The sequence below is a fragment of the Abramis brama genome, assembly GCF_963993115.1.
Source record: "Abramis brama genome assembly, chromosome: 2".
NCBI lineage: Eukaryota > Metazoa > Chordata > Actinopteri > Cypriniformes > Leuciscidae > Abramis > Abramis brama.
Window position 1 is genome coordinate 25207511 of NC_139964.1, and position 14464 is coordinate 25221974.

The following is a 14464-nucleotide window of genomic DNA, read 5'->3' on the forward strand; positions in this document are numbered from 1 at the left end:
CTGATATGGAACGCACTTTGTTCCGTATTTTTGAGAATCAATTCAGTGCAAATCCATGACAGACACATAGCTTCTAATATATGTCAGACTATGACCGATAGTAGGCTATGATAAGAAAAAAAAACCCGCCGGTGCGGTAGATACTAATTTCTCCCCCTGTTTGTCTATGATCAGCGTAGCGTTTTTAACCCCTTAACGTCCGAATTTATATAGCTGTATATAAAAAAAAAAATTATGTGTGTTTTTGCCTTTAAGTAGATGGTAAATAATGTTGAGATTATCAATTTCACTTTTGCACAACAAATAAATAGAAATTTTGGTATGTTGCAAATTTGCGACAACAGGCATTTAGGGTAATTTTTTTTTACAAAATGGTAAAATTAATAAAACACATTTTCCCATCTCAGGTATGTAGATTTTATTCATGGCACAAAGTTGTTAGAACTTATAAACTTTAATTGACAAATTAATGAATCTTGACAACAGCAAGAAACAAAACACTCTCCTACTCCCTAACATTGACAGTATGACAGTAGTTTTTATACATTCTATGTTACACTCTGTTTAACTCTTTCCTTGTTTCTCCAGTGCATACATTATATATTCTTATAGTGTTATATCCTAACATGCTATTTTTTGTGGGAAAAAAAACAAAACATTTTGGCTGAAATCATCTAAATACAGCATTATTATAATATGTAGCCATTAGCCCAATCCAGCCGTTATGGCCCAATGTCGCAAATTTGCTACAAACAGAAATCTACAAAGTACGTAAAAAATATTCGTCACATGAAGTCTATATGAATAACATAGCTATAGAAGCAATCAATAAGCTGGTACATATTTTTATCTTAGCACAACTTAACTCATTTTGGGCAATTTCTCCACATTTGCGCCCTTGATATGCGGATTTTGCAAACCAAAATATTAGCTTCGGTGAACCGGATGTAGTTCCCACTCCGACCGCTCCTACGAGAAACCAGTGCGTGCAAAATGTTCCTAGGTATGTATCGAATGTGCACAAACAGGCATTGGGGGAAAACACACGCGATCTCGCCTGCAGTCTGAATGGAAGGGGTTTGTTGCAAATTCGCGACAGTGGGCGTTTAACATCTTGGAACATCATCAGAGAATGCCCTTTTAATTGGTCGTTTCAGTCATTGTGAGTCACGTATCGTAGCAACGATGACGACAAGTGACAACAGCGGGAAATGTAAAAATGACTACCTCCGAGCAGCCGGCGAAAAAGAAAAGAGCATAAAAATATACGGTGTTGTATAGGCTATGTGCACAAGCGTCGCGACGAACTTCCGCTATTGTCAGAAGTCGGCATATCAGTTTCCGGTTTACGGCCGCTTCATCGGCATCCGCTGTAAACAAACAAGATGAGTGCTGCTGTTGTACGAAATATAGAGATACTATGTGCGTGACACATCTAAGTTTCTAAGAACTGTAGGTGGATCTTACGGCCGTTTCCCACATACTCCGTGTGCAGTGTGTGTGTGCGGTGCAGGAGCAGCACGCGCTATAGTGCTTCATATATGATGCGTTTGCAGTGAATAACTGATTCACGGCTGTACCACAAACACTTACTATTTTTATTTAAAATCCAGAAGTTACGCTGCAACTTTTATTTAATAAAATGTTTTTTTTCAGCATTGCGATTCTCTTTGTAGGCTACACATATAACCTACACTCTTTAATGGACGCATGCACGTTTAAACAATTTAAACAACGTAGGGCTATTATTCCATGCATTACTTATATTAAGTTGCTCAAGCAAGTGGTCAAATATTTAACTGTAAATTGACAAAAACAGCCGACTCTCATGCCTTTTCTTTTCTTTTCCATTTAAATTTTAATAAAATAAATCTTGCATGTCACAAAGAACTTGTTTTTCCACCTCCACGAATGAGACTACAATTTATTTAATTAAACGCATTTATGGTGAAATTACTACATTTTCATGTCAATCTTTGTTAATTTTGACCACGAAACATGCGCTGTCAATTTAATTCAGCGTTTGCAGCACAGCAGAAATAGACTCGGTGCGGAAACGATCTAGATAAATTGTAATTTATCCATAAATTGTAGTAATCTCACCATAAATACATTTAATTCTATAGGCCTACTACTATTTTTCACAGTCATCTTTTTACTTTTAGAAGACCGGGGTAAAGCAAGGTAAACTACAATTTACTTCAACAAGGCGACATGATCAACACTCATTCGTGGAGGTGGATGGGATAATGCTTCATGTTGACAGTTTCATCACACCTGACAAACACAGCTGATATAAAGAGCTGTTGTGCTCTGGATCATGTGCTCATCTCATTCCTTTCTGTTTCTCCCTCAACTTTCCTGTCATTTATGCACTACTATATAATAAATGCAAAAAGATTAGTTTTACCTGTGACATCAAGCCAAGCTCCAGGAATCACTGTCCATCTTTTATCCTGATAATCTGTAAATCTGCAGTAGTAGATGTGTTTATCAGCTTCTGTTACAGCCGTCAAAGTGATGCTGGAAGTGTCTTTATAATAGTCACTGTTACACTGAATCCCTGCTCTCTTCTGTGGATATGAACACAGATTCGGTGATTGTCCATCAGTTACAACAGGTTTAGTCCAGAAACCTTCTACGATTTTATAACTCTGAGTATGTGTTAAAGTACAGGATATTTTCACTGTTGATCCCTTTAATGCACAAACATATGAAGGGCTGTAATTCACTCCCCAATCCCGCAGACCATCAACCCCTGAAACACAGAAATGAGGAAAATAATTAAAGAGGCTTTCAGAAACAAACGCAGAAATCTTTCATCACACCAAAGATTTTTGTACCTTTATATATTCAACTAAATGAAATGTAGAAATTCCAAGTGTGTGAAATATTTCACTAATATTAATGAATCAGTTTGTACTCACATTCAACTGTGAGATAAACAGCAGGAGAGCGCAGACGATGATCATTTCCTCTTACAGCACATTGGTAGTTTCCTGCATCAGAACGACTGACTGACCACAGATGAAGCTGATTCACTTTCACAATTCCTTTAGTGAATATCTGTGTGTTTCTGTACCAGATGAATGTTGTTTGTTCAGGCCGAGAGCAGCTGCTTTTACATGTCAGAGTGACTGAATCTCCCTCTTTCACACTCTGCTGTGTCTCCACCTGCAGGTCTGACACAACAACAACAACAACAACAACAACATCATCATCATCATCATCATCATCATCATCATCATCATCATCAACAACAACAACAACAACAATAACATCATCATCAACAACAACAACAACAACAACAACAACATCATCAACAACAACAACAACAACATCATCATCATCATCATCAACAACAACAACAATAACATCATCATCAACAACAACAATAACATCATCATCATCAACAACAACAACAATAACATCATCATCAACAACAACAATAACATCATCATCATCAACAACAACAACAATAACATCATCATCAACAACAACAATAACATCATCATCATCAACAACAACAACATCATCAACAACAACAACAATAACATCATCATCAACAACAACAATAACATCATCATCATCAACAACAACATCATCATCATCATCAACAACAACATCATCATCATCAACAACAACAACAATAACATCATCATCAACAACAACAACAATAACATCATCATCAACAACAACAATAACATCATCATCATCATCAACAACAACAAGATTCACTGTCAGCTTAAAGTTAAGTCCTTTATCCATTATTTATGGTTTTGTTATGAAGCCACATGACCTTCTTTCTTTTTCAGGTCACAAAAGGAGAAAATTAAAGGGGAAAAAAATAATAATAATTAATTAATAATTCTCACATGTACAGTGCTTTAGTACATATTGTTTAAAGCATCTTTACAGCAAATGAATGTTTCAATGATATAATGTCATTGTTCCTAATGAACAGGGAATCTCACATTAAAACTTTTATTTTCATCTTTTTCAGTGCTAGTGAGTTTCAGCAACTGTCACGCTCGGTGGCTGTAATGATCGCACAACGATGGAGAATAAATAGAAGGAGAAATTTAACAAGCACATTTAACATTGACGACACGAAACACAGAACTGAGGAAACTAAGGGTACGTTTACAAGACAACGATATGCTTAAAACTGAGACGTTTTTCCTTTGAGTTTTCCAAGTACAGACGACATCATCGTCAAAACGATCCCCATTCACACGGATCCGTGAAAACGACTAGAAACCCTGTTTTCTGCTGCCATAGATAATATACAATATCACTCAATATTACTATTAAATACTATGGTAGTGGCGGCTGGTGATAATTATTTTGGGGGGGCTGGTGATTCTTCATTTGGGACGACACTAGTTATCTTTGGGGTCCCCAGACAATAACATTTAATTTTGTAACAGAATAATAGTTTTTTTTTGTTGTTGTTGTTTTTTTTACAAATGTAATTTTACACTGTTTATTAATGTTTTTACTCAACATTTGTGCAGTTTTTGGAAGATTTATGATATATTTTAAATTTCTTTAAATAAATAAATAAATATTTATTTAAATAGGCTTTTTACAAAAAACAGCATTTTATGTAAAATTCACTTTATAAAAGACCCATATTTCTAACTTTCATTCATGGGGATAACATGGATAATTTTACATGGTATAGTGTAAACTTTTTGCCCATATTTTGTAAAATGTAGTTTTAAAAGTAAAAAATGATCATTTTAGCTACTAGATGGCTATAGAGCTCCACTTTGACTAACTGAAAGACATCTTTTCACAAGATTTTCCAGTTGGATTCATATCTAAATATTATGAAATCACAATTCTAACAATCAAAATGTTTTTTTTGTACTGAAATTTTGTTTTTTCAAATAATGTTACATTATGATTAGAATCAAACCTGGAAAAGATAAAAGTTGAAATTTTAGAGTTTATCATTTATTTCAATCATCTTTTTTTCATATAATTGTACAAATGTGATCTACACTTCAGTTACTAACTGTAACAGAACAGATATGTACAGTTAGATTATATATTGAGTACAAATACATGACATGAACATCAAAATGCAATGAACTGAACAGCATAACAAATAAGCAAATAAAGCCAGCCACCTCCGTTTCTCACAACAAGCGCGGGTGTATGGAATTCCAAAGCTGCCAATATTAAAAATAAATAAATACATATATAAATATACAAATAAATGTAAAAAAGAAAAAATAAATATATAAATATATAAATAAATATACATAGAAAAGCAAAAAAAAACGAAAAAAATAATTATTTATACATTTATTTCCTTATTTATGTATATATTTATTTGTTTCCATATTTATTTATTTATTCTTTTATTTATTTATACATTTATTCATTTCTACATTTATTTATTTATACATTTATTTATTTTTACATTTATTTATTTATACATTTATGTATTTCTACATTTATTTATTTCTTCATTTATTTCTTCCTACATTTCTTCCTGCGTAGGGTAATGAGGAGGGCGTGGTTTACCTCAGACATAGCAATCGAGCTCAGAGTAAGTGAAGGCGAAGGGTTGAGGCCACAGTGACACCCTGTGGCGAAATACAATAAGTATAGCTCACTGACGTTGATGCGGTCTGTGACTGCGAGGTATATGGTCAAAATTCTAAATCTTACTGTGTGACATGGATAGGCTACTTTTAATTTACTTCACGTTATTTTTTTTATTTTTTAACGTGTGCTGAGGGGGTGCTATATATATTATATATATAAATACTTTTAATAAATGAGCAAAATTGGCCACTTAATATTTAATATTCAATTATTTTAATGATCACAATTAAAGTATTAATTTTATTAAATTGAACAAGCACAACATTCGGCATTCAATCAAATATTATTAAAGATTTATTATTATTAATAATGTTATTTCAACACAATATCTCATTATTTCGACATCATATGTGTGCCGAGTGTGCGTGCAACAAGCAAGATGTGCATTTGTAAATCCAGTGACACGCGTGCATTGATTTTTATTAATAAACTAGAGTTTTCTGTCAGTGTCTGCTGCAAAGATGAAGATGATCATGGTGTTCACTTTTTATAATCAACATAGATGGAAAAAACTACATTATAATATTTCAACAAATATGAAACTAAATGCGCTTATTTAATGGCTACAACAAATATAGTAGGCCAACATACTCTCTATTTGTACAAATTGCTGCACATTCAAGTTAATTCTCGAATTAATTTTCTAATTATTGAAAACAATAAACATACCACTTAAAAATATATATACAGTTGTACTGCAGTTTTTTCTAAGTAGAGTTACAAGAAACACTCTTTCTGCGTAGAGCAGGGGTGTCAAACTCAGTTCCTGGAGGGCCACTGTCCTGCAGAGTTTAGCTCCAACCAGCTCCAAAAACACCTGCCTGGAAGTTTCTAGTAATCCTGAAGACCTTGATTAGCTGGATCAGGTGTGTTTAATTAGGGTTGGAGCTAAACTCTGCAGGACTCCGGCCCTCCAGGAACTGAGTTTGACACCCCTGGCGTAGAGGGTCCGTTTATGTTGGAAACAACTCCCATTCATAAAATCCTTCAGTTTTCGCGTGTTGTTTGTGCACCTGACAACGGTACACGTTGAGCCACAAGGAGCCATTGCTTATCTGTCAGCATTACTACTTGTCAGTAATCAGTTTCACCCGTTTGTACCGCGACGCGAGTATCCCTTGTGTGCAAGCTTCATTAAGCGTTACGCTAAACCGGAACTGAGATACCGGCAACAGGAAGTATCGAGTGTCATGGCGACGCCCATTAAGACTCGCAGGAAAGTTTGATATTTCAAGGAGAGAATCGTAGGTAGCATAAATTAAAATGTTTACTGTGTTTTGTAGAGGCTCTCTAAAACGTGCTTCTAACCTAATATTCCCTGATTTAATCAGTGACACATGCTGCGAGCACTCTTCATCCGGAGTAAGGTTATAGGCAAACAGTGTGTAGCCGTCGAGAAAATCCTCCCTGTCTATAGCGAGAGACTGGTTCTTCAGATGTCTCCGCGTGGCGGTAACCAGTTGATAAAACTCTCTTACGGCATTTCCTAAATTAAATTGCGGCTGAAAAGCACGCGTTGGCACGTGTGCGCCGTCAGAGGTGAGATTTAAATATTCTAGATTAAAATGTTTAAAAGCGAATGGGTTTTTTTCGTAAGCGCCGGTAAAAGCATCGTTATCCGTCATTGCTATTATGATGGATTTTGGTAAAGTCCCTAGGAACAGATTTTCATGGTTTGAGACGCGTGCACCTGCCGGTATAGAAAAATTCTTCACGCATACCCTATCAAAAGGATACTTGGCTGTGGCCGACAGTAGAGCTTGAGCGTGCCCCAAGCGGAGCGAAACTGACACCCTTTTAATAAAGAGAGAAGCAGAGATTATTTTTAGTTTATAATCGATCGCGTCCCCGCGCATAAGACAGAATTCATCTTTTGCTCTAGTTAAACGAATACGAATATCTACGCCGTTCAAAAGTAATTTCGGTGTATTTTAAGGAATCAAACGAGTGGATTGAACTCACTCATTAAGACAGTGACTTTCCGCCACCTGGTGTCTGTTTTAGTCTCATATTAAACGTAGGCCTATCACTTCATTGATTCCATCATGTCATATTTATGTCTTCAAAATGTAAAACACTTCATAATATTTTTATGCACTTGTAGACTAATTGCTGTGTAAAAGCATTAAGATCTCTTCTGTATTGATGGCTCTGATGAAGCTCTAGTTGGATTTTAGTGGTAGGCTAACTGCCCTACAGTCTTATCCTATAACTGAATTTATCGATGTGGATTAACGTGACGTTCATACATTTAATAAGGTTGCCCCTGGACATGAGTTTATGGAGGTAGGCTAAAGACTACCACCGCTTAATAGAATAAAAAAAATGTTTCTGTTGCTGTCAGTATTGTTTTTGGAAATTAGGCTACATTAAAATGCAATGGTCTCGTTTCAAAAAGCATTGGTCAATATGCTTGCGTCGACTTCACTGTAGCCTATATGTGCCCTGCTTTCTTTCCGTGAGTTCTGACCGAAAAATGGAAAATATCAAGCGCTTCCGTTTCAGAGTCCCTGTTTCATGTTTGTTAGCCCAGGACATTTTACAAATCCAGACCAAACGATGTTCTACGGCCATGTCCGGAATAAAGAGTAGCCTATCCATGTCACACAGTAAGATTTAGGATTTTGACCATATACCTCGCAGTCACAGACCGTATCAACGTCAGTCAGCTATACTTATTGTATTTCGCCACAGGGTGTCACTGTGGCCTCAACCCTTCGCCTTCGCTTACTCTGAGCTCGATTGCTATGTCTGAGGTAAACCACGCCCTCCTCATTACCCTACGCAGGAAGAAATGTAGGAAGAAATAAATGAAGAAATAAATTAATGTAGAAATACATAAATGTAGAAATAAATAAATGTAAAAGTAAATAAATGTATAAATAAATGTAGAAATGAATAAATGTATAAATAAATAAAAGAATAAATAAATATGGAAACAAATAAATATATACATAAATAAGGAAATAAATGTATAAATAATTATTTATTTTTGTTTTTTTGCTTTTCTATGTATATTTATTTATTTATTACATTTATTTATGTATTTATTTATTTTTAATATTGGCAGCTTTGGAATTCCATTTGGGTGAAGCTCCGGGTGTAGCTTCGTCCTCAGTCACTGGCCTGCTGCTGGATCTGTAAATCAGGTTGGTCCGATCCGAGATCCTTTATCCTTTTTTTTCTTCCAGCGAACGCCTTGTGAATTATTATTTTTTTTTAAATCAATGACAGAATTTGGTTTAACTTCTGCCATTCTCTCTACGAAAATGATCAGCCTAGCAAGGTTTTGACGGAGTCGGAGTGACGGTGTCGCCCGCGCACTCGCACTCATAGTGGCAAAGAGCGTTGAGTTGAATGGCAGGAAACGAGAACCAATCAGATTGGATAAAATAACATGTATCCAATTCTGATTCGCCAGGGACGCAGCGACCTGTCCGGAGGAGAATCTTTAAGAAACCAATTAGAGACCAGCTTCAGGTCACATGCTGCCCGAAAATGTAAGGACCCTAAGTCCCTCCCCTCCACTTCCGGCTCATGGGACCTTATTTCGGAAAAAATATGTATGGTAGTCAATGGCGAGAGACAAGTTATCTTTTTATTCCGTCTGAACTGTGCCCTGAATTACACATATGATGTTTGTCAATTTAAAAGATAATTATGAAAGTCAAGAAAGTCGCAGTTTGTCACAGAAGAGTAACATTTAGTTTTATGTGAAAATCGCTCAATGAACTACATCTCCCGGGAAGCAAAACAACGAGCAAGCCGTTGCTCGTATGTGTGCAGTCTGGTACAAAACACTCAGGCATGACGGCGTAACGTTACGATTAGAACGTAAGACTATACAAAAATGACAGACGTTAACTTCAGTAAAGTTAGCTTCATTCATTGAGAGAAAAGGTATGACGTCACATGTGGGTTTGTAGTCTTTGTAATTACGTATTTTCACAGTCTTATACCTCAACAGTTTTACATCAAACTGTGACTTTCTTGACTTTAAAATGTTTCTTTTAAATTGACAAACATCATATGTGTAATTCAGCGCACAATTCAAACGAGATCAAAATATTTGTTGTCTCTCGCCATACACGGGTTTCTTGTATACAAACAATACCGGATGCGCGCGCATCCAGGAGGCAGAAAACCGCTATCTGTTATGCCGACTTCTGTAAAAGAACATTGTAATTAATTTCTTGTTGACTCAATAATAAACTGCAATTTCAGAGTTGGATCTGTTTGTTTGTGTTTCATATTTATATAACATTATGTAAAACGTCCAACTGTTTACGAATCAAAATCCAGACATACTGTGATGCATGTATGAATTATCATGTTAGACTAAGTTAGTAATGTAATAGCCAATGTTAGCAGTGCAGCATCTATAGAGCCCGAATTTGCTTTTATATAAGTTAACCTTGTTTACGTTACTTTACGACCTGCAACATTTCATGACACATATAACGTTACTTTACTGTAAATCAAAGATTTGACGATGGATTATGTGGGAAGCCATTAGTACCTCCGACCGTGGCGATTATATTAAAAAACTTACTCTCAGCAATGGTGAGATCTTGCCGGATCCCTACGCAATACATGACGATCTTTGGATTGTGGATGACAAGAAGTGGCCAGCAATTGTATGGCCTGATATATATAATTATCTTATTCAGACACCAAGTGTGTATACAAGAGAAATGATTAGAGCAAACAAATCCCTTGATGCATACAACTACGTGCTGTGGTCATGTGCAGCTTGTCAAATTATGAATAGAAAGAATATAACATACAACTTCCTCCTTCTGTCCCGCTCTTCCATTCGCCTAGATTTGGAATTACTTACAACATGTATAATTTAAATGAGCAGATAAAACACAACAGATAGGCCTGCATGTAAATAAATTATGCAACAACTCCTTGGCATTTTGACTTAGCGACAACACCACCACTTTGCTACTAGCATAAACCCTTTACTCCGGTACGAAGACTGCGGGTCTTTTGCCTCCTGGTTGCGTGCGCAAGCAGTGATGACGTCGCCGAGAAATCCATGTATTGACTAGACTACCATACAATATTTTTCCGAATTAAGGTCCCATGGTGTTCCACCAGAAGGGGAGGGACTTAGGCTCTCTATAGACATCCATTTGACCGGCGTCCCTCTCACATGAAACCGCATGAAACTTATTGAAAAACATAAAGAAAATAGTTAACCGATTAAAGCCAGTTTTATTAAATGCTGAGGCTCTTACTACTTACATTGTATGAGTAAACTATTTTATTTATTTTTATTTCATTTTTATATCATTTTTGTATACATGTATATTTCTGGAATTTTGATGGGGGCGGCGCCCCAGCGCCCTCTATTGACAAGCCGCTACACTACGTCCATGTCGTCACCCGTAGGTTTCTGAAGAGCATTTTTGAAGCACTGTTGCTGTGTTATTGCATTGTAAGTTATTGCACGAAACTTTGTTATTGACCCATCCTTCAGAAAAAACTTTTTCGCAAATCCAGCTTTGTACTGACCCTCGTTGATGAAGCAGTCATGTGTAAAATGATTTGCGCAAATATATAAAAATAGCCAGGTTTCCATCCAAGGTTTCTTTTGCGAAAAAAGCATATAGCTGATGGAAATGGCAATTATCGATATTTTTTTTGCAAATGTTGACACAATCTTTTTCCATTTAACTTTTAACTTTTTTTTAAATTCTGTCGATACTTCAAATGTCACGAAAAACTAGTTTGGAAACTTTTTGTCGAGAGAATGGGCTTTAACGCAAATAAATGTGGTGTCACATGATATTTTCAACACGTGCAAGGTGCAGTCATCACAACAAAAACCATGGCGGACAGATGACGAGACTCTTTATTTTCTCCATTTAAAGGCACACTGTGGAGAAATTGTGTTTTTGTCAAACAGCGACCCCTAGAGTCGCTGTGGAATACTTGCACTGTCGTAAATACCTCTCCACCACCACCGCTTCGGAAGACATTTACACCTGGTCTTTTCACGATCAGATAGCTATCCGATCTGAGAAAACGCATGAAGTGGCCAGGTGTAAACAGCCCCCATGACAAAAACATACGCACGAAAGCCGAAAACAAACGCTGGTTGGCCTCTCACGTCCATAGACAGTATATAAACGCTCACGTCCAGATTTGAGGAAGTGGTGGGGGAAGTGACGTATGCCGTAAAGCAGTCGAATTTTGTAGTTCTGTTTGTGCTCGGGTTACTACCCGAACCCCGAAGTTACGTAGTGCCAGTAAAAGCGATACAGACCCCGTCAGGCTATGGCAGACGTGTCATTCAACCTATTGTAAGTCGATGTACCATCACAAGGGTCTTGGAAATATATTATGAAGGTTGAAAAGTTACATAGTGTTCCTTTAATTGAAGAAAATGAGATTACAAGTATTTTTGATGGAAACGGCAAAGGAATGCTTACAACATTCCAGGAGTTGCAAATAAAAATGGCTATTAATAGCTACACTAAGCCACTGAAACAGCGTTACCTGGCAGAAAAGCGTGACCTTTCATGTAGTGGTTCTAGGGGGAAAAGAAGACGAAGTTTAAATTTTTCAGTGAAATGGATCACATACTGGGCCAGACGCCGATGGTATCGTCGCTTTCTACAAATATCAACAGCTCTGGTAAGTTCTGTACGGTAATTTGTTGTATCACGGACAGTTCTATTTAATGTTATGTTATATTATATCTTTTTGTGCAGTTTCTGTGCAATAGGTCTCTAAAACATTTAAACTTGTAGAGTCTTTTTAAATTTCTTTTTTTTTTTTTTTTGGTTTGTTTGTTTGGTGTTGGGGGGTGTGCTGACTTGTGGAACCCCAAAAGGTAGAATTTGCGATATTTAATAAAAACTATGTATGGAAACGGCTCAAGGGCAGATTTTTTTTCAATACACCAAAACATATGCGATAAATCGTTTTCGTCATTCGTGGCGTCATCACGCACACCATCTTATCGGTAAAAGGCCAATTGAATGGAAACAGGCTGGAGACGGCAAATTTCGTAATTTTTTTTCCCCCCGCATATTCACTTTGTCGATTACAAAACAGTGCAAAAAGTGGATGGAAACTTGGCTATTTTTCCGACGTTCTTCGGCACATTTCCGTCAAAAATGATATCCACGGTGTCCAGTGACTTGGAGTCTATGGACACTCGTATATTCGTACATCCAGCAGTAACAGAACATTTATAATGTTCTCCAGGCGCAGACATTGTTATATACATAAAGTAAACAGTAATGTAGGACTGCTGCTTCTTCTCACTCAGGGCGGGATCTAGTGCAGATCGTCACCAGTCGTGGGCGGGTTTCCCTACTCTTAGGTTGGGCTGCTTATAAAAGTGAATTTTGCATATAGGTCCTCTTTAAATTTCAACCACAAAACTCCTTGAATCCAATAAAAAAATATATTTGTGTATTCGCGGTGCAAGTGCGACAAAAGTCATGGGGTCTTGGACCCCTCAGATTAACACTTGATTTAAAAAAAAAAATTCAAGACAAAATTTCTGGGTCAAAATGACCCGAGGGAAGGATGAAGCTTGAAGAAGGTGCTGTCATTATAAGAACATTTGATAAAATATCCCCTTTTGTGTTTCAACAAATAAAGAAGGTCATCTGGCAGATCCAGAAACATAAGAAAGTGTGTGATGTGTGTGTTTGTATGTTTCTGTGGACGATTTCTGAGAGTTCAGTAGTTTTACCTGTGACGTCAAGCTGAACTCCAGGAATCCCTGTCCATTTTCCCTCCGCTTTATCTGTAGTAAATCTGCAGTAGTAGATGTGTTTATCAGCTTCTGTTACAGCCGTCAAAGTGATGCTGGAAGTGTCTTTATCTTCTCTGACACACTGAATCCCTGCTCTCTTCTGTGGATCTGAACACAGATCAGGTGATCCTCCAACAGTTTTGGTCCAGAAAGCTGTTCTGATTTCATAATCTCGAGGATGTGTTAAAGTACAGGATATTTTCACTGTTGATCCCTTTAATGCACAAACATATGAAGAGCTGTAATTCACTCCCCAATCCTGCAGACCATCAACCCCTGAAACACAGAAATGAGGAATGAAAAGGCTTTCAGGTGTATATACAACAAATATCTTTTCACTTTTGATCATTTTTATGTTAGCTGACAGTAAAACACTCATGTCCGTTTATAAGTGTGACGAGCTCAATCATCTTTTGTTAAAATCTCAGTAGCCTATAGTGAGTGAAACTGAAGACTCACCCGCAGTCATGATCACTACGATCAGAGGAAGAGACTTTATGAGAGACGACACCATAGTGACTTCTGCAATCATAAAACTGACAATTATGACATTATGAGCATCATCTATACACAACATCACAAACTCTATTGATAAAGCACATGATGATTAATAATTCACGGCTCATTGAAGGCTTGATGTGAACTGATGATGTTTCTCATGTCAGGCCTCGTGTGTCTAAAGAGCTTCACACAATATTTACACATGAATCTACAACAGATATTGAGCTTCTGGAGTTTAAATCACTTCATCAAATCAACATTCACCTAAAACACTTTTACAAACATCAATCGTAGCTCTACTGAACTATTTTAAATAACAGTAAAATGGTCTTACCTCTGAAGTGTCAATGTTTCAGTGTCGACGCCCAAATGAGGAAAACATCCGCAGTTTAAGGCGTCAGACGCTGCAGTTTTCACACTTTATAAAGTGCAACTAAATGTTGGTCTTCCTCTTCCTGGTTATGAGTGACCGTCATCTCAACTACACGAACAACTGGAGAGGAAAGTTAACGTCTCAGATGTCAAACACACATAAGCTTTACATGTATCTCTGTAGAG

At 36.8% G+C, this 14464-nt stretch overlaps 1 protein-coding gene across 1 annotated transcript in view; it reads right to left on the reverse strand.

Moving 5' to 3' along the window:
- Positions 1–14464, reverse strand: part of LOC311077894 (B-cell receptor CD22-like) — a 184809-nt gene that overhangs the window by 66348 nt on the left and 103997 nt on the right. Inside the window, exons 10-11 of the mRNA XM_084106536.1 lie at positions 2928–3182; positions 2411–2758 (exon numbers count right to left, since the gene is read on the reverse strand). Coding sequence (XP_083962662.1) covers positions 2411–2758; positions 2928–3182 — 603 coding nt within the window. The remainder of the gene's footprint in view (positions 1–2410; positions 2759–2927; positions 3183–14464) is intronic.